This window comes from Trachemys scripta, chromosome 10 (assembly GCF_013100865.1).
Source record: "Trachemys scripta elegans isolate TJP31775 chromosome 10, CAS_Tse_1.0, whole genome shotgun sequence".
Taxonomy (NCBI): domain Eukaryota; kingdom Metazoa; phylum Chordata; order Testudines; family Emydidae; genus Trachemys; species Trachemys scripta.
In genome coordinates, this window is record NC_048307.1 from 85,750,255 (window position 1) to 85,776,911 (window position 26,657).

A 26,657-nucleotide genomic window follows, 5' to 3' on the forward strand; every position below is an offset into this window, starting at 1 on the left:
CCACTTCTTCGGATGCATCCGAAGAAGTGGGCTGTAGTCCACGAAAGCTTATGCTCTAATAAATTTGTTAGTCTCTAAGGTGCCACAAGTACTCCTGTTCTTCTTTATACATTTTATAAAATCCCAATGTGGACCTGATTTGTCTCATGAAGACAACCCCCGTCATTGGAAAAGGGGAAGGAGTTGAGGGCAGGGAAGGTAGCCTGATTGGCAGGAGAAGAAAGTGGAGGAAGTCTTAGGGTATGTCTATACTAAAAAATAAAGTCAACCTATATTAGGTTGACTTCAGTGTTGATAAATTCAAAGTAATGCACATTGGAAAACATAATCCCAACCATACATATAAAATGATGGGGTCTAAATTAGCTGTTACCACTCAAGAAAGAGATCTTGGAGTCATTGTGGATAGTTCTCTGAAAACATCCACTCAATGTGCAGCGGCGGTCAAAAAAGCAAATAAAATGGATCATTAAGAACAGGATAGGTAATAAGACAGAAAATATCATATTGCCTCTATATAAATCCATGGTACACCCACATCTTGAATACTCTGTGCAGATGTGGTCGCCCCATCTCAGAAAAGATGTATTGGAATTGGTTTAGAAAAGGGCAACAAAAATTATTAGGGGTATGGAATAGCTGCCATATGAGGAGAGATTAATAAGACTTGGACTTTTCAGCTTGGAAAAGAGATGACTCGGGGGGGATATGAGAGAGGTCTATAAAATCATGACTGGTGTGGAGAAAGTAAATAAGGAAGTGTTATTTATTCCTTCTCATAATACAAGAACTAGGGGTCACCACATTAAATTAATAGGCAGCAGGTTGAAAACAAAAGAAAGTATTTTTTCCACAATGCAGAGTCAACCTGTGGAATTCCTTGCCAGAAGATGTTGTGAAGACCAAGACTATAACAGGGTTCAAAAAAGAACTAGATAAGTTCATGGAGGATAGGTCCATCAATGACTATTAGTCAGGATGGATAGGGATGGTGTCCCTAGCCTCTGTTTGCCAGAAGCTGGTATTGGGGGACGGGATGGCTCACTTGGTGATTACCTGTTCTGTTCATTCCCTCTGGAGCACCTGGCATTGGCCACTGTCGGAAGACAGGATACTGAGCTAGATGGACTTTTGGTCTGACCCAGTATGGCCGTTCTTATGACTTAGAGCCACTGCAGTAATTACTGTGGTGGTGCATGTCCACACTACCCTCCTTGGGTCGTTTGTGCGCATCCTCACTAGCAGTGCTTCTACCAACCTAAGAGGGGCAGTGTTGGGGAGCTGAGAGACTAGCAGCTCCCTGCTTGGAACGTGGCTGCCCCATAGTCTTCCTGGCTTCCAGCAGGCTGCTCCTCCTGCCTTGCCTCCCTGTTCCCCGCCAGGAGCAGGAAAGAAGCCGCCCGGGGCTTCTTGTCCCGGAGAGCGGGGTCTAGCTGCCTCAGCTTCTTGCCCCTCCCACTCTCTGCTGGGAGATGGGCAGCCACCATGGAGCCATGAAATTGACAAGACAGCCAATGTTCCCAACCTCGGGAGCGGGGAGGGCCACCCAGACTTCTTGCTCCAGCTGCCAGCCAGGAGCAGGGACCATTCTTGTCCTGGCTCCCAGCTGGGTGTTCAGTCCAGTCACCTGGGCTTCTCGTCCCAGCTGCGAGAGGGAGCCATTCTTGCCCCAGCTGGGAGCAGGGTCCAGCTGCCAAACGCTCTTGAAATTGAGGAGGTCTAACAGCTGATGTAAGTAGCAGTGTGTATATAGACACTTTGTTGCCATAATTACACTGACATAAGCCCTAGCCTCTCATGGAGGTAGAGTTATTACGTTGGGGTAGTAGGCTACATACATCGTCAGGACAAGGCTGTAGTGTGCACACTGAAATAAATAGGTCGATGTAAGCTGCCTTATGTCAATCTATCTGTGTAGTGTAGATCAGGCCTTAGAAACTGGCTTCGCCTACCTTGGTAGCTGGCTAAAACTGGAGACTCAGTAAGGAGATTGGGGAAGCAGAGAGCAGACGCAAAAGCAGGAGATCTGCGAAAAACTGGGAACTAGGGAAGACTTGTCAGGACTCTTATATGGAGTGTCCTTTCTCCTATTACCTTTTGTAATCCTTCAGTCTGTGAAACTGATACAACTTGCCCTCTTGTACTGCTGGATCCTTCTTGGGCTGGAACCACCAGGGAGGAATGTAGAATGAGTTGGTATCTCTTAGGCCAGGAATCGGAGAGATCAGTAGCTTCATAACAGAGCAGGAATATTTGGTTAGGAGGGAGTGGGCATGAGAGTCACCCGCAGGATTGATTGGGGGGATCATATTGCTTCTCTTCGTGGTCAGGTTGTTCAAGGAGCTAGGGGGTCAGAAGAGGGAAGAAGCGACATTTGGTATGAGGGTTGGACACTTTTTGCAGGAGGAGAGTGAATAATGTTTCTGTTGTATAATATGTGACCTGTACTTTGATGAGTAGTTTATCTCCACAACACGTGTATATATATATATACTTCAAACTGAATACAATTTCATCCTTTCACAGAGAACATAGCAATTGGATACCTCCAAGCTTTTCCACACTCCCTTCCCCAGAGCCTGCAGAGAAGTGTCTTTTCCCAAAAGTTAACAAATTTGGATTTCTCTCTCAAAGCACTGCATTTCTTCCATGTGACCCCTTATATGTGGAACACCTTCCCTAAATCTATGTGGACAGTCACTTCTTTGTGATCCAGCTCCCTTCTTAAGGCACATACCTATCACCTTGTCCGTGGTAAACTCCGTAATGAAGACTATTGGGCAAGGGTTAGGATATGTCAATGCTGCAATTAAAAACCTGTGGCTGGATTGTGCTAGCTGACTCGGGCTCACAGGGCTCGGGCTGAGGGGCTGTTTAACTGCAATGTAGATGTTTGAGCTCAGGCTGGACCCTCTGAGGTGGGAGGGTCCCAAAGCTCGACCTGCAGCCTGAGCCCAAATGTCTACACTGCAGTTAAAGAGCCCTATGAGCCTGAGTAAGCTGGCACAGGCCACCTGCGGATGTCTAACTGCATTGTAGATGTACCCATAGTGCATCTAACATTTTTCATACATATTAAAAAAAAACCCAAATTATAAATCCTCAATTTTACACTTGGACAAAGGCAAACTTGGGAAGATGAATAGCACGGGAGTGTTAAGAATGGTAATGCCTTGCAAAGTAAATTTGTGTGTGTGTGCATTGTCTGGTTTCAGTCTCAGTGGCGTGGCTACAAGCAGCGAAAGGAATACCAAGATCGCTTGGAGTACCTGCGAGCACACAAGGACCAAGTAGTGAAGGTACAGTTTCCTTGGAAGTGTGTCTACTCATAGTCATAGAAATTAGAGATGGAAAAGAACTTTTAGGTCATATAGTCTATCCTCAGGAGCCAGGGCAGAATCATTCAGTATCATGGATTATGTACTGTTTCTAGTTGTTTGTCCAGTGTAGTTTTAAAAATCACCAGGGCTGCTGCTTCTTTTCCCGATAGAAAATTCCACTGCCTCACTGATCCCACGGTCAGAAAGTTTTTTCTAATGTTCATTCTAAATCCTTCTCTAACTTTACCCCATTCTCCTAATTATACCCCCTCTTTGTGTATGATCCTAAATAATCCCTCTCCCTTCCTGGCGTTGATATTCTTCAAATATTTATAGAATGTTAGGATTTGCTTCTCTCCTTCCTCATCTGTAATTTAGCCAAAATTTACATATTTAGCATCAATTCCTCTAGCTCTGTGATAATTTTTGTTGCATTTCTTTAAATTCCTGCTAATTCCTCAATGTCTTTGTGGCAATAAGGTTGTTGTGGGACCCTGTAATGGAGGAAAAAGTTTATCTGAGTGTCTCATTACTACTTCACAGATTCAGTCAATGACCAGGATGTATCAAGCCAGAAAGCGGTACAGAGATCGTCTGCAGTATTTCAGAGACCATGTAAGAGTCTCTCTGCTACACTAGTTTTAATATATATTTTCTGTATTACACTGTGAATGAAATGACGTGGGATTTTTTTTCCTCCTAGATAAAGGACATTGTAAAAATCCAGGCTTTTATTCGTGCAAATAAAGCACGAGATGACTACAAAACTCTCAGTAAGTATTGCCAAGGGAATGAGACTTTTATACCTGAAGAGTCAGTATTTCCATGGCACACTGCTAATGTAGTCTGTATCACTGTAGACCATTTAGAAGAGTAGTAGTATGAGAGGAATTTGGGGTGGTACTGGTAGGGGAGAGTGTAAGGTTGGGGAACACTGTGGGGGAGAAATTTTAAATCCAGATATCACTGTAGCTACTGATGGGTAGAACTACAGCTTCTCAATTAACCTGCATCACAAATTGGCCTAGAATTGATATTTGTGTGACTCTTTCATTTGTTGCTGGTTATGCTCACGTTTTGTCCAGAAATAAGTAATTCCAAATCTTGCTAGAAGCTGTTTATATTGTGTGGTGCTAAATTTGTCAGGTGATAAACGGATACTTCATATGCTGTTAAAATGTGTATTCATTGATTTCTGTTGCTCTTTGCCTGATACTTCATTTCCTTTTAGTCAGTGCTGAAGACCCACCTATGGCTGTGGTCCGGAAATTTGTCCACTTACTGGATCAGAGTGACCAAGATTTTCAGGAAGAGCTTGACCTAATGAAGCTGCGTGAGGAGGTTGTGACCCTAATCCGATCCAATCAGCAACTGGAAAATGACCTCAATCTGATGGACATCAAAATTGGACTGCTTGTGAAAAACAAAATCACATTGCAGGTATGAACCACACTAACAGGGAAAGCCAAAGTACAGAGTCAGGCATATAGACTAGATAATGGAGAGAACCAGCCCCCCCAGCTCTTACCTGTTCTAGACAGCTCTACTAATTGAACAGTCAGTTCCACTGTGGGGAAGGAAGTGCATGTGAAACAGAGGGCCTCTGTGCGATAATCAAGGCAAGTGGAAGTTGATGGGGATTCAGAAGGACAAGTGGGTGGTTGTAGCACAGCTGAAAGAAGGAAAGGAAAGAAAAGAAATGCTTCAGAGATAGCCAGGCAAGAAGAAAGAGATGATGTGGGGGGCCTTCTGAGGTGGCTGCCTGAGAGAGAGGTTTGTTATAGAAGATGGTGATTGTTCAAAAAAAAATATTACTGCTGTGCCCCTTTAATGCCATAGTCTCTTAAATAATAATTAACGTGCCCAGCACAATATAGAACAGAAACATAGTCACTGCCCCAGTAGTATACAGTCTAAATCAGGCAAAATCACATTGCACTGTGGATCAGATACATGATAAGCCAAGGGAAGATTGTATTGTAAATTGTGGCAAGTATCCTAGGAGATTTGTTGTTGAAATGTTTTAGAGAGAGGACAGAATTGTCTAGAGACAACTGAGTGACTAGAACTCCTGAATTCTAATCTGGTTCTGGTTTGCTGAGGGGTTTGAGCATTGGCCTGCTAAACCCATGGTTGTGAGTTCAATCCTTGAGGGGGCCATTTAGGGAACTGGGGTAAAAATCTGTCTGGGGATTGGCCCTGCTTTCAGCAGGGGGTTGGACTAGATGACCTCCTGAGGTCCCTTCCAACCCTGATATTCTATGATTCTGATTCTCTGTGCCTCAGTGTCCACATCTCTAAAATGGTTATAAGAGTCATACATACATACATGCATTACACAAGTAAGAATGTTAGGGAATTCAGCCCCTTAACTCCGGCAAGTAAGCAAAATACTTTTAATTTAAAAAATGCACACCTCTACTATATTGGGCACATTCACGGTTATTGTAAAAGCAGCAGCAGCTGGACCCAATGTCTACATGTGATAACTCCTACTCAGTCCCACCATCTTTCCCTCTACCCCCACACAGAGGTCTCCCACCATCCCCATCATCATCCTCATTATGGCAAATCCCAAAGAGACATGACCTTTCAAATAGAGCACCACATGCATCAGTCTCTGGCAAGATGCTTAAAGTGGTCTGGTTGTATACTCAGTTTGTCCAGCACTGGCAATCTTACTGTGCCACCGAAGCTTTTGACACTCACATGATGGCTAGTCACATAGTGACATTCTTTGATACAGATGCTTAAGAATTCATTGGTCTTTCATTCTAATAATATGTCTGTATCAAGAAGGCTGCCAAAACTGAACCAGAGCTGACTGGAGATGGTTACTAGGTTCAGTTTTTAATAGCCTTGTTTATGAGATGTGACATGGGTCAGCTGATGAAGACGACGAGAATGACAAATGTCAATCTGGGATTCTTCAGCTTTCCTTAGCACCCATATGTCACTTCCATACAATAGAGTGAGTATGACTGTGCTTTTATAGATCCACAGCTTTGTAGCAAGCTTGATGTTACAACATCCTCATCGATTCATAGACTTTAAGGTCAGAAGGGACCATCATGATCATCTAGTCTGACCTTCTGCACGTTGCAGGCCACAGTACCTCGCCCACCCACTCCTGAAATACACCCTAACCTCTGTCTGAGTTACTGAAATCCTCGAAACATGGTTTAAAGACTTCAAGTTACAGAGAATCCACCATTTACTCTAGTTTAAACCTGCAAGTGACCTGTGCCCCATGATGCACAAGAAGGCTAACCTCTCTCCCCTCTTCTTCCCCCCACCCCCCCAGGATCTCTGCCAATCTGACCCCAGGGGAAATTTACTTTTCGACCCCAAATATGACCCTGAGCATTTCGGCAAGACCCACCAGCAAGAAACCTGGGAAAGAATTCTCTGTTGTAACTCAGAGCCCTCCCCATCTAATGTCCCATCACCAGCCGTTGGGGATATTTTGCTACTAACAGTCACAGATTGGCTACATGCCGTTGTAGGCAGTCTCATCATACTGTCCCTCCATAAACTTATCAAGCTCAGGAAACTGCTGAATGACCTGACACATGGCAGCAGCTGCTGATATACAAGCTCCTAAATCTTTCCAGCACTATCTGTGATGCTGCCCAAATATTTAACAGCTGATACTCAGTGTCAGTGTCTCCTTGGGACAGGTCAATACTGAGCTGGTGGTTGCTTTGATGGTAAGGGCTAGGGACTTAGTTTTATCTGAATTAATAACCAGACCAATGCACGCTGCACTAACAGTTGCCTCCTCAAGCTTATCTATCAACTAGTTCATGCCGATATTGAACAGTAGTGACAGAACAAAGCCTTGATGAACTCCCATCGAGATAGGAAACCATGCCATATATCTGCCATTGACTCTAACACAGCTTTCTATTCCATTATAGAGCTTTTCTATCCCTGTCTTCCAGGGACGTTGAGTCACCTCATTAGATTCCATAGACTTGTTCAATGCACTTGAATAAAAGGTCTGGTGAAGTCTATAACAAGTGCTGTGCATGGCATATTAAATTCAACCATCTACTGAAAAAGGTCTCAAGATAAAGACTTGGTTGATAGTAGAACGACCAGTCTTAAAGCCACACTGAGTACCCCAGCCTTTGCCATTGTCAATAATATGGAAGCAAAGGTTATTCCCTAGGAGTAACAGAATAATACCCAAGTAGTTGCTACATTCTACCTTATTGCCCTTTTCGAACAGATTACCCCGTCTTCCAATCATTGGGGATGAGAGTAGTATGCCAGATGGTCTAGAAGAGCCTTTGCAGCGACAGTACAGCAATACTCTCACATGTCTTCAGCAACTCCGGGGTAATGTTAGAACCCATCATGTCTTCCCAGACTGCAGCTTATGGACTCTTTTTGTTGAAGGAAGGTGGCTGCTGTCCCTTCTCAAATGGAAGAGGGGCTGCAGGTGACAGACAATTGCGGAGCATCTTGAAATGATCTTGATACAACTGATACATTGATACAACTGATACTACAGGCTCTGGCCAATGTTGCTGTCCTAATTCTTACTAATCAAGATGGTGCCACCTTCTGCTGCAAACACTGTAAAGTTAACTAAAGCATGCTGAGATGGTGCCTGCCGGCAGCCTGTTCTAAACTGACTGTCTAAGACAACCACCAGGGTTTCTTATCTTATTATACAATGACTTGATGGTATTCCAAATTCAAACCCATTCAGCCTTTGCTTTTGCTCTCAACAACTTGTCTTTGAAGACTCAAATTGCAGCCTTGGTTTTTTTTTACCCCTTAACTCCAACTGCTAGGAGCATCTCCTCACTGATCCATGGGTGAAATTTGGAGGGTTGAGGCCCCAGCACTGAGCTGGCAACGGTCAGCACTGATTATTTGAAACAAAGCCATTCCTCATCAGATGACAGACAGAATGAGACTTCAGTCTCTAATGCTTAAGCAGTTCAGAAGAGAAAGCTGTATGATAGCTTGGTTGTAATATGAGTATTTAATTAAATCAGACTAATTTAGGCCCATTAACTTGGCAGTCTTCTAAATCAGAGGTGCACTTTTATCAGCAGAAGCGGATTGTCAGTGTCCTGCTCAATACCTTTGCAAACTCTTACATCTATGACTGTTGACCGATAACAGTTAATGAAAACACAATCAATAACAGTCCTAGTGAAAACATATGGGCAGCACCAGATCGGCTTATGACTCTTTGGGTGATGGAAGAGTCAATCACCATGTCATTGGCAATCGCTAATTCCAGCATTTGCTGTCCATTCCTGTTCTTCTGCCCAATATCAAATTTCCTGAGAGTACTGGCCCAGGTGTCATTATCCTTTCCTACTTCTGCATTAAAATCACCCAGGATCATGACAACATCTCTTCTCAGAGTTTCATTAAGGATTGAGTGTAATTACTGGGACAAATTGTCTGCAGTCGCATTGTTGACCTTGGTGTTGATGGGACCATACACTGTGATAATGGTAAGATTCCAGTAGCTGGTACAGAAGAAGACTCTGATAGTCATTCATTAATCACACATCAGCCCTGCAATGCCCATTGGGCATTGGGTGAAAGTATAACAGCCATCCCTTCTGGAGCAACCCATCAGGGCAGCCTGAGACTAAAAATATATAGTCCTTGCTTTCATTTCATCACTTCCTGGCCAGCGCAGTTCAGATAAAGCTCAGATATCAGTGTTCAGGCTTTTCAACTGCTTGATGAGGAGAACGGCTTTAGTTGTTTCAGACAATATTGGAACGTTCCGGGCACCAATTTTACTTTTGCTGTCAACAAAGAGGATACCAGAATGGCCCTTTTGCAAGGTTTCATTGGTCCTTTTGGCTTCAGTGGAAGAGAAAAACAGTTGGCTGCTTCAGCTGCAAGGACAATTGACCAGATTGTTGCCAGTGCTCAGCTTCAATATAAACACCTTCACAATGTGAGTGTACCATCCCTGACCACCCAGCTGCTCATCTCACCCCTTGTACAAAGGAAAGCCTAGGAGAAGAGACAACATAACCTGAAGGGTCAACATATTAGGGCTATGTTTAACTAATGGGGCAGCACATTCCACAGTGGAAGGCTCATCGGTCAGAATTCCCTGCCTCCTATCCTATCCTCTGGCAAGGAATTCCACAGGTTGACTCTACGTTGTGGAAAAAATACTTCCTTTTGTTTTCAACCTGCTGCCTATTAATTTAATGTGGTGAACCCTAGTTCTTGTGTTGTGAACCCCCCCCCCCCCCCCGTCTGTCTGGTCTATTTAGATTGTAAGCTCTTTGGGGCAGGGAATGTCTACTACTCTGTACAGCTCTTAGCACAAGGTGGCCCCATTTTTGTGTGTTCCTTAGGCACTACCATAATAAACTTGATTCATAATAACAAAATCTGGCTGTGCAGAAGCAGCTGCATATCAGACAGGACCCTGAGGTTGTGAACCTGAATATCGCCGCTTACCTCAGTCCTACCTGGATTGAGTCTGTCAGTTAACCATCATTCAGGACTCTGGGTAAATCGGTAAATTGTACCTGGCAGATTCAATAAAACAGGCTTTGTCTGTAATCCACATATTGAAGACCTCATTCCAAACCAAATCACAGCTCCTTCTGGGGCTCTGGTTCCGAGGATCACCTTCTCATGCTGCCTCCTCCTCCTCTTACGCTTCCAGTATGCCCCAGCAGTTTCATGTGCACCTTGAGCCCCACAGTACCCCAACAAGAGTGGGCCCTCAGGGAAGTGAGCAGTCTCTCAATACAACACTCTGGGTCCACTAAGAAAGAAACAACTACTCACAATGATGGTCTGTCCCAGCCTGCAGCTGCAATCGAGTGAGGAACACCTCATGGCTAGTTGTATTGAATGCAGCTGATGGATTTAATTAAATCACCATGGGAATGCTATTTTTGATCATTGCTAGCAGGAAATCATCAACTAATTAAACCAGTGCAGTATCCATTGCACACCCAGGTATAAAATTGTGCATAATTCTCTGTGCAGTATTAATAAATATAGAGATTAAAGGGACATGATTTTAAAAAATGTGAATGAGGATTTGGGGGATTTAAGTTAGATTTGAGTCTCTCTCTGTCTTTGCAGGATGTTGTCTCTCATAGTAAGAAACTTACCAAGAAGAACAAGGAGCAGCTGTCTGACATGATGATGCTGAACAAACAGAGGGGAGGTTTGAAGGCTCTAAGCAAAGAGAAGAGGGAGAAGCTGGAAGCATATCAGCACCTGTTCTACTTGCTTCAGGTAAACAGCTCCCCAAAGCCTTAGAGATTTTGACAGCCTCTGGCCATGGAGACTTCTATGTCTTGAATCAGTCATCACCTGTGCATTGTGCTTTGGACCCACTATTGCCACCAGTTGTCCTGGCCTTTATGGGAGTGAATGCTAAACGTTTTTTTGTTGTTGTTGTAGACTAACCCCACCTACTTGGCCAAGCTGATTTTTCAGATGCCTCAGAACAAATCCACCAAGTTTATGGATTCTGTGATCTTCACGCTGTATAACTATGCATCCAATCAGAGGGAAGAATACCTGTTACTTCGGCTTTTCCAGACAGCACTGCAGGAAGAAATCAAGTATGTGCTGCCATGGCCTTTCCATACAGATGGCTTAAAGGACCGTTGTTATGATGGCATTTATCACCTGATGTCTTCTGCTACACTGTTTATCCCTGTTCATGCTTGAGTCTCCAGTTTCTGTCTAAGAATAATTTGGTTTTCCCTGAAGCGCAAAGAAATATCTGTTAGCTTGGAGAGGAGCTATTCAATAATAGCCATTGAGGAGAAAACAAGCCTCTTTACATTGCATTTTAGGATGATTTTATTTTAGATTAAAAGCATCTGCTTTTCTGAGGAGGAAAATTGGCTAAATGAATCTGTTTTGGAAAAACATGTAACCACAATGTCAAGTGATTTAAACTGCTGTTGTGCCTAGAGTAGCTCCAGCTTTGTAAGCCAATAAGGAGCTTGGAAAAGGACAGGCAGGAGAATTAAACGCTTGTCTATATGACAGGTTACTGCACAGCAAGCTGGAGTGTTAATCTACAGTGCACCAACTTGCCGTGCAGTACACTGCTATGAGGACACTGCACTTTGCAGCAGTATACTAAACCACATTGCGGGACTTTTACTATGCTGTAGCAGTGATCACACAGGATGTTACTGCATGACAATCTGGTGCACTATAGATTCACGCTCTGGCTTGCTGCATGGTAACTTGCCATGTAGACAAGTTGTAAGAAACTGAAGTGCAAACTCAGCTTGTCCTGGATTTTCAACAGCTAATGAGAATGCAAGAGCTCAAATAAAGCTGTAGTAGTTTACATTCTTATAGGCTGTCAGTTTGTGGACACAGGCTTGGCACATTCTTTGTGGTCATGTCACATCATAGTCCAATTCCTCCCAGTGCACAGCTGGGGCCTCATCACTGAAAAAGAATATAAACTATCTCTCTGGAGACTTTTCTGTTAATTTGTTGTTTTCATCCTTTCAGCAAGTCATGCTATCACTAAATGTAGTTTTTCTCCTAGTCTTCTATGATGATCTGTCTCTCATAGTGAAAGAATACCGTACATATCTTCCCTGCCCCCCTCCAAAACACACCCATTTTCTCTCTCTCTCCCTACAAAAATGTTTTTGAAGTGTTGTATTTAAAAATGAAGTGCAAAATGTGCTGTAACAGCTCTAAGCCTTGGTATTCTGGGCACCAGCTAACTGTGCTACATTTCTTAGATGAAGGTGCTAAATTTTGTGCCCCATGCTGCCTCCTAGCACACCTGAGCCAGGAACCATGAAGCTCCTTAATGCACTCTGTTGTAACTTGTTTCATTGAAATTTTGTAAAAATCCACCAGCTTTACAAAAGAAACCAACACATTCTGCCTTAAGAAGCATGCATCATGAAATGTGAGTGTTGCATAACTGGTAAAACTATTTCTAGTTAGTTTTTTATTCATGTTAATTCTCTTCCAGATCAAAAGTAGATCAGATACATGAGATTGTGACTGGAAACCCCACTGTTATTAAGATGGTGGTAAGTTTCAACCGTGGTGCCCGTGGCCAGAATGCAATGAGGCAGATCCTGGCACCTGTTGTGAAGGAAATCATGGATGACAAATCACTCAACATCAAAACTGATCCTGTGGACATTTACAAATCTTGGGTTAACCAGATGGAGTCGCAAACTGGAGAGGCCAGGTGTGGGAACTCTTACTACTTTGCTTTTTTACTTCTCAGCTGCCTTACGTTATCTGCTTTTTGCCTCTCTGGCTTCACTGAGTTTCTCTTCCCAATTTCCACTGGGTTTAAAGAATGTTTGACTCATCAAATCAATTCCTGTTGGGTAGTTGTAAAGTTGATGATGGAATGTGACCAACAGGCTACCCATCTAAGGTGTCAAGAAAGTCTTTCACCTTTCCTACAGGAAAGGGAAATAGACCTTGGCATCACTTGCTTTAAAGGATTAATTAGACATCTAAGGGGTACTTTCTGAGCTATAAGAGACTATGAAGAAAGTTATCAGGAATCAGCTTCTTGTCAGTTTTGGTTGCATAGTGTGCATTTGAAGTGAGATACATACAATAAATGCTGTGATGTGCAATTCTGTAGTAATTTAGCAGATATCCTTCCTCCTCCCTATCCTGGCATATTGAGGATTCTCTGAGTAAGGGGGTCAGCTTTGATGCTTCAGGTGCCACATTTAATGCTAATTTCTAGACCACTTATATTAGGTCAGGAGTGGAAGAGCTTTTACTTGTTAGTGTCCTCTTAATTTTTTCTGCCTTACACAGCACTGTTTGGAGTCTCCATAAGAGTGACCATCTTATAGCAAGTTAATGGCAAAGGGTTGCAATTCTCTTTATTAGTACTATTGTTTATTTTTAATTACAATAGCATCCAGATACATAAACAGAATTAGGAACCCCTTTATGCTGGATACTCTTTAAGGCAGTCCTGTTGGTTTTATTTCTCTCAGTGCATATCATTGCATGCATCCAGAACTTGGAATAGGTTCAAATAGAGATGATTTTTAAAAACACATACTGAAAAATTCAAACTGAGTGTTGCCAACAGTTAAAGTACTCTGACAGTACAAACTGAGTTTGCTCACTCAGAAATCCTGACCCTGTCCAAAGAGATAGGTCTTGTAGCATGCTCTGGTAGCCAAAACTAGCTATGTTAAGACTGAGGGTGGGGTTAAGTTTCAGAGTTGAGGGCCTTCTGCTGACAGCATCCTATAGTGTACCCTCTGGCCCTAACATCTAAGGGCTGTCAGCTTAATCATCCCAGCTTCAGTTGAAGACTATGCAGAAACTTCAGCTTGTGCGAAACACAGACGCCTGCTTTTCCACAGAGAGTGAATTATACCTGTTCCCCAGAAACTGCCCAGCTTTCCAGTTTGTATCCAAGCGTTGAGCAGTTTGGCTGTTGAAATGAGCACTCTGCTCACTTGTCTGGGCTCTGAAGGGGAATTGACCCTTCTTGCTCAATCTGCATGCATGCTCTGCAAAAGGATGCTGCATTATTTTCTCACTACGTCCAAATAAAGGGAAAGAGGGGGCGCTACCAAGAAATCCCCAGCCCTTCCACTACCGAAAGGAAGAGCAGGAGCCCAGTCCTTCTTTGAGTTATTGTCCGCATATATTCCTCTCTGGGTGCACACGTGCCCTATGCACATGAGATTTAATTCTTTTGAACAGCAGTGTCCACTGCGGCTATGCGCTGGGAACTCTCTTGACTACCGTAGCAGAGGATATAAGGGGTGGGGCAGCCTCAACTGCCTCTCACTTCCTTCTTACCACTCTTGAGATGGAACCCTGCAGTATCCACATCTCTTCAACCTGCAAAAGATTTCTTAGATATTGTTATTCTAATTCCATAACTACAGTTGTTAGTTAGTTAGCATACCTGTTGGTGATAAATAAATGAATAAATAAAGTTTAGATAGATGTACACTGTGGAAACGAAGCATTGATACAGTTTCTCTCCCGCAGTACCCTATCACCTCCCTGTACAAAGCGCCTCCCCGCCACACTCACACAACCTAGTCCATGTGGCCAAAATGGCTGAAGGCAAAGATGTAAGATCTGCCCCTCCTATGATTCAGTAGTGGTATGTCTGCTGGAGACTTCAATGCAAGCATTGGTTGACTGACCCATTTGCTGCAAGGCCTCCTCCAATGCCTCTGTGAGCCATCATGTTACCCCTGCTCAAGGGGTACTCGCAAGCCTTGTTCTTTGGCAGCTTCCACTTCGAAGCAGAACAGAACCTGTAAGGAGACCCATACTAAGGACCAGGGAAGATGTAGCTCTCGTGCTCCTGTTAGGAAGCGGGTCTTCTTCTAAGTCCCTGGCCTGTGTTCTACAGGAGGTGGGACTAGATAATTACAGTGGTCCCTTTTGGCCTTGAAAGATATGAATTTGTGAATCCATCTCTTCAGAGGTTCTGATCGTGAGCGCTTCCACTCATTGGTAGGGAGCACAGCTGGACCAACTTCAGATTTGGAGGAAATGGTTGGCTCACAAATATCCCTGTGTGTCAACGTGCTGCAACTCCAAGCTATTCAGTTGGCATGAAGGGCATTCTTACTGCTCCTTCAGGGTCTCCAGACAATACCATGGCAATGCACTTGGTGAAACTCTCTAGGTAAGGATAAAAGGGATAAAAAACAAGAGTGATATCATGGTGGGGTCTACTATAGATCACCTAGTCAGGTAGAAGAGGTGGATGAGGCTTTATTTAAACAACTAATAAAATCATCCAAAGCACAGGCCTTGATGGTGGACTTCAACTACCCAGTCATCTGTTGGCAAAATAATACAGCAGGGCACAGATTATTCAACAAGTTCTTAGAATGCATTGAAGACAATTTTTTATTTTGGAAGGTGGAGAAAGCAACTAGGGGAGAGACTATTCTAAGTTTGATTTTGACAAATAGGGAGAAACTGTTTGAGAATTTGAAAGTGGAAGGCAGCTTCGGTAAAAGTGATCATGAAATGATAGAGTTCATGATTGTAAGGAGTGATAGGAGGGAAAACAGCAGAAAATGATAATGGATTCAAGAAGGTAGACATTAGCAAACTAAGAGTTGATAGGTAAGATCCCATGGGAAGCAAGTCTAAGGGGAAAAAACAGTTCAAGAGAGTTGGCAGTTTTTCAAAGAGACATTATTAAGGGCACAAGAGCAAACGATCCCACTGCATAAGAAACCACCTGGCTTAACCTGAAGATCTTCAATGACCAGAAACTCAAAAAAGAGTTCTCCAAAAGGTGGAAACTAGTTCATATTATGAAGGATGAACATAAAAAAAGAATACAACCATGTAGGGACAAAATTAGAAGGGCCATGGCACAAAATGAGATTAAATTAGCTAGCGACATAAAGAGTAACAAGAAAACATTCTACATTCTGAAGCTAAAATAAGGAAGAACAAGTTAAAAATTATTTACGGCTAGTCTACACTGACTATGTTAAAGTGCTGCACCTCCACAGTTTTTTCATACCCCTGAGCAAGAAAGTTGCAGCGCTGTAAATTGCCAGTGTAGACAAGCCCTTAGATATTACTAGATGTCTTCAAGTCAGCAGAGCCTGATGAAATGCATCCTAGAATACTCAAGGAACTGACCTGAGGAGATCAGCGGGCAGGGGACTGGACTCGATGACCTCTCGAGGTCCCTTCCAGTCCTATAATCTATGAATCTATAAAACTACCTGAAGGGGGTTCCAAAGAGATTCATAGATTATAGGACTGGAAGGGACCTCGAGAGGTCATCGAGTCCAGTCCCCTGCCCACATGGCAGGACCAAATACTGTCTAGACCATCCCTGATAGACATTTATCTAACCTACTCTTAAATATCTCCAAAGATGGAGATTCCACAACCTCCCTAGGCAATTTGTTCCAGTGTTTAACCACCCTGACAGTTAGGAACTTTTTCCTAATGTCCAACCTAGACCTCCCTTGCTGCAGTTTAAACCCATTGTTTCTGGTTCTATCCTTAGAGGCTAAGGTGAACAAGTTCTCTCCCTCCTCCTTATGACACCCTTTTAGATACCTGAAAACTGCTATCATGTCCCCTCTCAGTCTTCTCTTTTCCAAACTAAACAAACCCAATTCTTTCAGCCTTCCTTCATAGGTCATGTTCTCAAGACCTTTAAACATTCTTGTTGCTCTTCTTTGGACCCTTTCCAATTTCTCCACATCTTTTTTAAAATGCGGCGCCCAGAACTGGACACAATACTCCAGCTGAGGCCTAACCAGAGCAGAATAGAGCGGAAGAATGACTTCTCATGTCTTGCTCACAACACACCTGTTAATACATCCCAGAATCATGTTTGCTTTTTTAGCAACAGCATCACACTGTTGACTCATATTTAGCTTGTGGTCCACTATAACCCCTAGATCCCTTTCTGCCGTACTCCTTCCTAGACAGTCTTTTCCCATTCTGTATGTGTGAAATTGATTTTTTCCTTCCTAAGTGGAGCACTTTGCATTTGTCTTTGTTAAACTTCATCCTGTTTAACTCAGACCATTTCTCCAATTTGTCCAGATCATTTTGAATTATGATCCCGTCCTCCAAAGTAGTTGCAATCCCTCCCAGTTTGGTATCATCCGCAAACTTAATAAGCGTACTTTCTATGCCAATATCTAAGTCGTTGATGAAGATATTGAACAGAGCCGGTCCCAAAACAGACCCCTGCGGTACCCCACTCGTTACACCTTTCCAGCAGGATTGGGAACCATTAATAACAACTCTCTGAGTACGGTTATCCAGCCAGTTATGCACCCACCTTATAGTAGCCCCATCTAAATTGTATTTGCCTAGTTTATCGATTAGAATATCATGCGAGACTGTATCAAATGCCTTACTAAAGTCTAGGTATACCACATCCACTGCTTCACCCTTATCCACAAGGCTCGTTATCCTATCAAAGAAAGCTATCAGATTGGTTTGACATGATTTGTTCTTTACAAATCCATGCTGGCTGTTCCCTATCACCTTACCACCTTCCAAGTGTTTGCAGATGATTTCCTTAATTACTTGCTCCATTATCTTCCCTGGCACAGAAGTTAAACTAACTGGTCTGTAGTTTCCTGGGTTGGTTTTATTTCCCTTTTTATAGATGGGCACTATATTTGCCCTTTTCCAGTCTTCTGGAATCTCTCCCATGACTTTCCAAAGATAATAGCTAGAGGCTCAGATACCTCCTCTATTAGCTCCTTGAGTATTCTAGGATGCAGCTAGGCTGTTCTCGGTGGTACCAGATGACAGAACAAGGAGTAATTGTCTCAAGTTGCAGTGGATATTAGGAAAAACTTTTTCATTAGGAGGGTGGTGAAGCACTGGAATGGGTTACCTAAGGAAGTAGTGGAATCTCCATCCTTAGAGGTTTTTAAGGTCAGGCTTGACAAAGCCCTGGCTGGGATGATTTAGTTGGGGACTGGTCCTGCTTTCAGCAGGGGGTTGGACTAGATGACCTCCTGAGGTCCCTTCCAACCCTGATATTCTATGATATCTGAGCCATTAGCAATTATCTTTGAAAACTTATGGAAGATGGGAGAGATTTCAGAGTTCTGGAAGAGTGCAAATATAGTGCCAATCTATAAAAAAGGGGAATAAGGATAACCTGGAGAATTACAGACCAGTCAGCTTAATTTCAGTACCTGGAAAGATAATGGAGCAAATAATCGAGCATTCAGTTTGCACACACCCAGAAGATAATAATGTGATTAACAACAGTCAACATGGGTTTGTCAAGAACAAATCCTGTCAAACCAACCTAATAGCTTTCTTTAACAGGGTAACAAGATTTGTGGGTGGGGGGGAAGCAGTAGATGTGGTATATCTTGATTTTAAGTATCAGAGGGGTAGCCGTGTTAGTCTGAATCTGTAAAAAGCAACAGAGGGTCCGGTGGCACCTTTGAGACTAACAGAAGTATTGGGAGCATAAGCTTTCGTGGGTAAGAACCTCACTTCTTGCATCTGAAGAAGTGAGGTTCTTACCCACGAAAGCTTATGCTCCCAATACTCCATCTTGATTTTAGTAAGGCTTTTGATAGGCTATGTCTACACTGCACTTTTGTCGTTAAAACTTTTGTCGCTCGGAGGTGTGAAAAAAACACCCCTGAACGACAAAAGTTTTAATGACAAAAAGCGCCAGTGTGGACTGTGCTTTGTCGGCGAGAGATGCTCTCCCGGCAACGAAGCTACCATCCCTCATTGGTGGCAGTTTTATTTTGTCGCTGGGAGAGCTCAGTGTAGACATAGCCATACTGTCTTGCATGACCTTCTCATAAACAAATTGGGGAAATACAGCCTAGATGGAGCTACTATAAGGTGGGTGCATAACTGGTTGGAAAACTGTTCTCAGAGAGTAATTATCAGTAGTTCACAGTCAATTGGAAGGACATATCAAGTGGGATCCCACAGGGATCAGTCTTAGGTCCGGTTCTGTTCAATATCTTCCTCAATTATTTAGATAATGGCATAAAAAGTACACTTATAAAGTTTGATGACGATACCAAGCTGGGCAGGGCTGTGCTTTGGAGGATAGGATTAAAATTCAAAATGATCTGGACAAACTGGAGAAATGGTCTGAAGTAAATAGGATGAAATTCAATAAGGACAAATGCAAAGTACTACACTTAGGAAGGAACAATCAGTTGCACACATACAAAATGGGAGATGACTGCCTAGGAAAGAGTGTTGTGGAAAGGGATCTGGGGGTCATAGTGGACCACAAGTTAAATATGAGTCAACAGTGTAACACTGTTGCAAAAAAAGCAAACATCATTCTGGAATGTATTAGCAGAAGTGTTGTAAGCAAGACACGAGAAGTAATTCTTCCAATCTACTCCATGCTGATAAGGCCTCAGCTGAAGCATCGTGTCCAGTTCTGGGCGTTACATTTCAGAAAGATGTGGACAAATTGGAGAAAGTCCAGCGGTGAGCAACAAAAATGATTAGAAGTTTAGAAAACATGACCAATAGGGAAAGATTGAAAAAATTGGGTTTGTTTAGTCTGGAGAAGAGAAGACTCGGGGGACATAACAGTTTTCAGGTATGTAAAAGGTTGTTACAAGGAGGAGGGTGACAAATTGTTAACCTCTGAGGACAGGACAAAAAGCAATGGGCTTAAATTACAGCAAGGGAGATTTAGTTGGACATTAGGAAAATCTTCCTAACTGTCAGGGTAGTTAAGCTCTGGAACATATTGGCTAGGAAGGGTTGTGGAATCTTCATAATTGGAGGTTTTTAAGAACGGATTAGACAAACACCTATCAGGAGTGGTCTAGTTATTACTTAGTCCTGGTTTGAGTGCAGGGGACTGGACTAGATGACCTGTTTGAGGTCCCTTCCAGTCCTACTCTTCTGTGATTCCATGATTACATCAACTGGCAAGGAGGGGTCCAATCAGCTGTACTGTGTCAAGAAGCCATGAGTCTGGTCAGAGAGTATTCAGCACCAGGTCACCGTGGTAGCTCTCCATAGAATCATAGAATATCAGAGTTGGAAGGGACCTCAAGAGGTCATCTAGTCCAACCCCCTGCTCAAAGCAGGACCAATTCTCCATCTTCAAGAACCTGGGGGACCAGCTCAGCAGAGACTTTTCTGAGAGCCACAAGTAGTCCCTCAAGTCCTCAGGCCTCTGGACAGTCTTTTGCCAATGGGGATACTTGATGATAGTCTTGTTTGCAGTGTGCCACAACAATGAATGCCAGAGTTTCTGCTCAGAGGAGGTGGGTGTCCAGGATCCCTCACAGATACTTTCCTCATCCTATGGACCCTAGTCCTCATATACACTTTTCCACTGATAACCTATGATTCCCCAGGGTCCTGTAAAGCTCAGACAGAACTTGGGGACTATCATCCTAATAGCTCCAGCTTGGCCAAACAGTTCTGGTACTCAGACCTGATGATGATGATTCTTTTGGGGCCAATCACCTTACTGATTCTGCCTGGCCTGCTCTCATAGAACAATGTCAAGCTCCTGCATTCGCAGCCAGAGTTGCTGCACTTGACAGCCTGGATGCTGGCTGGCTGATGTCCACAAAGAGGAGTTAGAATCCTAGAATATCAGGGTTGGAAGGGACCTCAGGAGGTCATCTAGTCCAACCCCCTGCTCAAAGCAGGACCAGTTCCCAACTAAATCATCCCAGCCAGGGCTTTGTCAAGCCTGACCTTAAAAACCTCTAAGGAAGGAGATTCCACCACCTCCCTAGGTAACCCATTCCAGTGCTTCACCACCCTCCTAGTGAACAAGTTTTTCCTAATATCCAACCTAAACCTCCCCAACTGCAACTTGAGACCATTACTCCTTGTTCTGTCATCAGGTACCACTGAGAACAGTCTAGATCCATCCTCTTTGGAACCCCCTTTCAGGTAGTTGAAAGCAGCTATCAAATCCCCCCTCATTCTTCTCTTCTGCAGACTAAACAATCCCAGTTCCCTCAGCCTTTCCTCATAAGTCATGTGCTCCAGACCCCTAATCATTTTTGTTGCCCTCCGCTGGATTCTTTCCAATTTTTCCACATCCTTCTTGTAGTATGGGGCCCAAAACTGGACACAGTACTCCAGATGAGGCCTCACGAATGTCGAATAGAGGGGAACGATCACGTCCCTCGATCTGCTGGCAGTGCCCCTACTTATACAGCCCAAAATGCCGTTAGCCTTCTTGGCAACAAGGGCACACTGTTGATTCATATCCAGCTTCTTGTCCACTGTAACCCCTAGGTCCTTTTCTGCAGAACTGCTGCCTAGCCATTTGGTCCCTAGTCTGTAACAGTGCATGGGATTCTTCCGTCCTAAGTGCAGGACTCTGCACTTGTCCTTGTTGAACCTCATCAGGTTTCTTTTGGCCCAATCCTCTAATTTGTCTAGGTCCCTCTGTATCCTATCCCTACCCTCCAGCGTATCTACCACTCCTCCCAGTTTAGTGTCATCTGCAAACTTGCTGAGAGTGCAGTCCACGCCATCCTCCAGATCATTAATGAAGATATTGAACAAAACTGGCCCCAGAACCGACCCCTGGGGCACTCCACTTGAAACCGGCTGCCAACTAGACATGGAGCTGTTGATCACTACCCGTTGAACCCGACGATCTAGCCAGCTTTCTATCCACCTTATAGTCCATTCATCCAGCCCATACTTCTTTCACTTGCTGGCAAGAATACTGTGGGAGACCGTATCAAAAGCTTTGCTAACGTCAAGGAATAACACGAGTTGACAGCAGTTCCTTAACATCTTGCCTCAGAGCAGGAAGCAGTCCATGAGACAAACTTACGAGTTTAAATTAGATGGTCTTCTATTTGGTCCGTATAGCAGCACTTAACACCCATACAACCATCAATTCCAGGTCTTGACACTTGATGAAGAAACAGAGAGGTGCTTAACATCACTGCACCCCTGATACCCTCAGTTACAGTGGTCACAAGGGCTCCAAGGGCGCAGGCATGATCCCAACAGACACTGCTATTAAAAAGACGTCAATATCTTGCTCCTGGGGGACATGCACCCAGAGTTGAATCTGTGTGGCCAACACACCCTGCAGTAACTGTAGTATTCTTTGAGATAAGTAACCATATTTTCTTACCAGCCAAGCAAATTAAGGCTAAATGGCAGTTTTCAGTTCAAGTTGATAGTTGGAAACCGGACAGCCAACCACCTTGTTGAAAGGAATGCTCAGGCCTCATTCCCTTGTGGGTTTTGTCTAACAGTAAGTTGCCGTATGATGTTACACCTGAGCAAGCCCTGGCTCATGAAGAGGTGAGGACACGCCTAGATGCATCCATCAAAAACATGCGGACAGTGACAGACAAGTTCCTGTCAGCCATCGTCAGCTCAGTGGATAAAATCCCGTGAGTACAATGAGCTGCACCGTTGCTTTCTGAAAACTATTGTTGATTTCATGCTCACAGAGTCTTCCTTGCGCTCTTGTTTCTTTCACAGTTATGGCATGCGCTTCATTGCCAAGGTTCTGAAAGATTCACTACATGAGAAATTTCCTGATGCTGGTGAGGATGAGTTGCTGAAGGTAAGGACTTCAATACCTTTGCTCTCCTCTTGGCAAAGAGTAGTGTGTATGATTGCAAATCAGACCCAGAGCCAACCTGGCTATTGCAGAGACAGATCTATGTTTCATCCTGCTCCCTGGAATATGTACATGATCTTTTACATTTTAGTGCTTTCTTATTAAGGACATAAACCAACTGACTTTTGTGTTGTGTGTGAATGTTATTGTGTATGGTACAGGGCTTAGAAGGAGGGATCCTGTCACTTCTGCCTTGTTTTTAATTTCCTTTGGGCATTTGATCCTTCAAGTTTCTTTAACTTGCTGTACAGTTTCTGCCAGTAAGTGAATCTTTGTTTTTGCTGAAGCAATCACAGCAAGATCTTTCTTTCTTAAAGAGACAATATCAGGTTAAAAATGTACGTTAAAATTCCAATATCCTTATCTGTGTTACTAATAGCACCCCACAGTATTTCAACAGCAGGATATACTACATCACTTTTCACCATTTCTACTGTATATTTGCACCTTTCTGCTGTCACTGTCTAATTAGTATCACTTTCTGGTTTTCATTCAATATTGAAATGTGGCAGTGCTTGACTTACAGACACATTTAAAATTCCAAAACTCTTTCGCTGAAATTAAAAAATAATAATAACGAAAATATTTTTATTTTCATGAACCCCTTTTTAATTAACAAACCCGAAGTTTAGAGCAGGGATCGGCAACCTTTGGCACGTAGCCCATCAGGGAAATCCGTTGGCGGGCTGGGACGGTTTGTTTACCTGCAGCATCCACAGGTTCGGCCGATCGCAGCTCCCACTGGACGCGGTTTGCCGTTCCAGCCCAATGGGGGCTGTGGGAAGTGTCGGCCAGCACATCCCTTGGCCCGCGCCGCTTCCCGCAGGCCCCATTGGGCTGGAACAGTGAACTGCGGCCACTGGGAGCTGCGATCGGCCAAACCTGTGGATGCTTCAGGTAAACAAACTGTCCCGGCCTGTCAGCGGATTTCCCTGACAAGCCGCATGCCAAAGGTTGCCAATCCCTGGTTTAGAGCATAGCACACCTGATAGTGTCTCTTTAAACTGCTCTGCTCCTACTTTATTAAAAAAAAAAAATCTGAATGCTGTTTTCTTCTCTCTTCTAGTTCTGTGCTTTCCCACACTGAAGCATCGATTCTAGACTTTCTGTGCAGGTGAATTAACCTTTTTTTCCAACTGTAAATTTAGAGAGAAAGCTGCAACTTTCCCTAAGCTTTCCTAAACCTGCTCTCTGTAGAAATATAGTTGTAAAGATGGCAAAGTCAGAGCTATAGACAGTGGTAGACTTAATGCTCACATATGATTAATAGATGTTTAAGAACAGAAGTGGCCCCATACAACAGAGTTCTCCATTTTTTTCTTAGTTTGGTCATGTATTAATAAAGAGGGTGTCTATCAGACACATTTCCCATTCCCAGTTTTGCAGCCCTCACTATCTTTAATGATTACACAGCAGCCTGGTGTAACTACAGCAGTTGCTTACATGGAAAAATAATGCCAAGGAAGTACTTTATTTTTAAAAGTTCCACTGGTGTGTCTGACCCCTGAAAGTGGTTCTATTGTAGAAGTTTTAAGCTGGTTACTCCCTGATTTCAGCTGTTTGTTCAGGCGTCTAGGCTCTTCCATACATCGAAGCACTTGGAAATCAGGAGATGATGATGTATCACAACACTCCACCACAACCAGAAAAGTTCCATGGCTCACCAGAAAGCCACAGAACACACTGTGAGAATACAGCTCGAGGATAGCTAGTGTGGTCTTAACTCCCTTTCCCTGGAATATCTTTGGCTAAATGTCACATGAAGATAGAAGGAAGCCTATGAGTACATGGACAACATATTTATTAACTGTTGTCTTCATTTTCTGAGGGTTTTAGCTGTTTACATTTAACCTGGTATTGTGTAGTAAAAATCTAATTCACCAAATAGTCCTTCTAGTATCTTCTTTTCTCACTTTTCTGGCATCTGAGTTGAAATGGTTTCTCAGTTTTGCTAATTCATGGTTATCTTGAGATCTCTATGGAAAATTTCAGTTGATTTCTTCAGGAATTATTCTGAAGGGGGTGTATGAAAATTAGTATATGTTTTTCACCAGTATTACTACTCGTCAAATCTGTCCACTGACTTCCTGTCTCCACCACATTAAATGCAAACTTTGGTCCTTGCCTTCAAGGTTCTCCTCAATTTTACTCCCCCTACTTGTCCCATCTCACCATTCTTTTGTTCTGCCAATGATGGCAGACACTTTTTTTGCTCACTTTTCTTACAAGCACCTTCATGCCTTCTTCCATGCTGCCCTTTATGCATGGAACACCTTCCCCAAATCAGTTTGCACAATCACTACTCTATCTTCCTTCAGATCCTTTAAGTATCACCTCTATTCTCGTACCCATGTTAACTGCCCAATAACTATGTAAAGGGACAAGGTGGGTGAAGTAATATCTTTTATTGAACCAACTTCTGTTAGTAAGGGAGGCAAGGTTTGGAACAGAAAGTTGGTCCAATAAAAGATATTACCTCACCTATCCTGTCTCTCTAATATCCTGGGACATGGCTACAACAACACTGCATCAATAATCACTATGTAAGCAGCCTGTTAGTAACTCATTAATAGCACTTATTCATATATCTTATTTATAAATTTTTAAAAAAATTATAGCCTACAAATTGTACATTTAGTTAAGAATATCTACAACCTTGCCTTCCTTTTGCTAGTACCATTGTCTTCTCCTTCCCGCTTCCATCACGATTAACACCCTAGTGCATCTTGTTCCTATATAATCTGTAAATTCTTTGGGGGCAGAGGCTATCTGCTAGAGTATGTATGTATAGCACCCAATATAGTAAGGCTCCAATCCTGAACTGGAGTCTGTGTCTGATGCAAATAATAATTTGTCAAAGCAGAGTATATAGAGCCCAGTCATAGCCTGTGTCACTGCCTCTTGACATGCTTCTCTGCTCAACTTTTCCCAGATCATTGGCAACTTACTCTATTATCGCTACATGAACCCAGCTATTGTTGCTCCAGATGCATTTGACATCATTGACCTTTCAGCTGGAGGTCAGCTGACTACAGACCAGCGCAGAAACCTTGGTTCCATTGCAAAGATGTTACAGCATGCTGCATCCAATAAGATGTTCATGGGAGACAATGCTCACCTAAGCATCATTAATGAATATCTCTCTCAGTCCTATCAGAAATTCAGGTAGGAGATCCCAGCTAATAGGATGGGAAGTATGGAGAAGGGCTATATTGCAAAGAAATAAAGGTAATATTTGGGCTACCTGCTGAATTTGAACTGGTTCAGTCTCTTAAATGTGCAGTCTGTTGAGAGTGTCAGTGATTGCATTTGAAGGTCTGGATCAAGGCACCCTGCAGGTGGCAAGAAATGCTGGAACGTCTTCCCTTAACTTGCCATTTCGTTTCTTTTAAAGGAGTGGGTCAGAAGATTGTGCCCTGAATCAAACTTAACTGCCGTTGCACAAAGCTTTTATTTGTGTTATAGATTATATACTATATACTTATAATTAGGTTATAAGTATGTTATTAAGGTTGAAAGATCAAGCGCTCTAAAGTTAGGAGATGCCACAATTAACATTGCCCTTGTGTGTATTTATTATGATACTGTCTTGATCGTGTACAATTTTTCCATATGACCCCTTCAGACCACATTGCCTTATCATGTGAGGAAGTAATAAGCACAGAGTTGGCAGTCAGGAGGATCTGAATTGTAATCCTACCTCTACCAGTGATTCACTTTGTGGCCTTAGGGAAGTCACTTTGTTGTCCTATTTCAATTTTCCTGCCAATAAAATGGGATAATAATACTCTCCTATCTTGCAGGAGAGTTGTGAAGATAAAATCACTAATATTTGTGAAGCATTCTGATATTATGGAAATGAGCACCATTAAGCCCAGGAGGAAATTTAATAATTTTATATTCATTGCAGGGTTTGGACAGAGTAATTAAGGCATGGGGCTATACAGTAAATAATCAGTGAGGATAAAAAGAAACGTGCCCTGAATACAGGAGTGGTTTAGTGGAAAATAGCATGTGTTCGTGTAATTAAAGATTGTATCACAACACAAAAGGAAGATGAAGTAAGACTACTTAATTGTAGCATAGCATTTCCCAACTTTTGAGTGCTTGACTTTGCAACCTTATTAACATTTTTAATGTATGTAATATCCTAGGTGGATATTTTTTAAAGGAAAAGGGCTAATACAAATTCTGTTCTCTGTAACCATGAAGGCCACCCCCGTTATGCGTCATCAGCT

At 43.0% G+C, this 26,657-nt stretch overlaps 1 protein-coding gene across 1 annotated transcript in view; it reads left to right on the forward strand.

Annotated features, from left to right (window-relative positions):
* IQGAP1 (IQ motif containing GTPase activating protein 1) overlaps positions 1–26,657 on the forward strand; it is a gene marked incomplete in the record, with an annotated part of 184,544 nt that overhangs the window by 106,364 nt on the left and 51,523 nt on the right. The window contains 10 exon segments of the mRNA XM_034782917.1: positions 3,216–3,299; positions 3,864–3,935; positions 4,024–4,093; positions 4,552–4,760; positions 10,419–10,574; positions 10,743–10,906; positions 12,301–12,525; positions 22,046–22,186; positions 22,278–22,362; positions 25,352–25,584. Of these exon segments, the coding sequence (XP_034638808.1) occupies positions 3,216–3,299; positions 3,864–3,935; positions 4,024–4,093; positions 4,552–4,760; positions 10,419–10,574; positions 10,743–10,906; positions 12,301–12,525; positions 22,046–22,186; positions 22,278–22,362; positions 25,352–25,584 (1,439 nt within the window).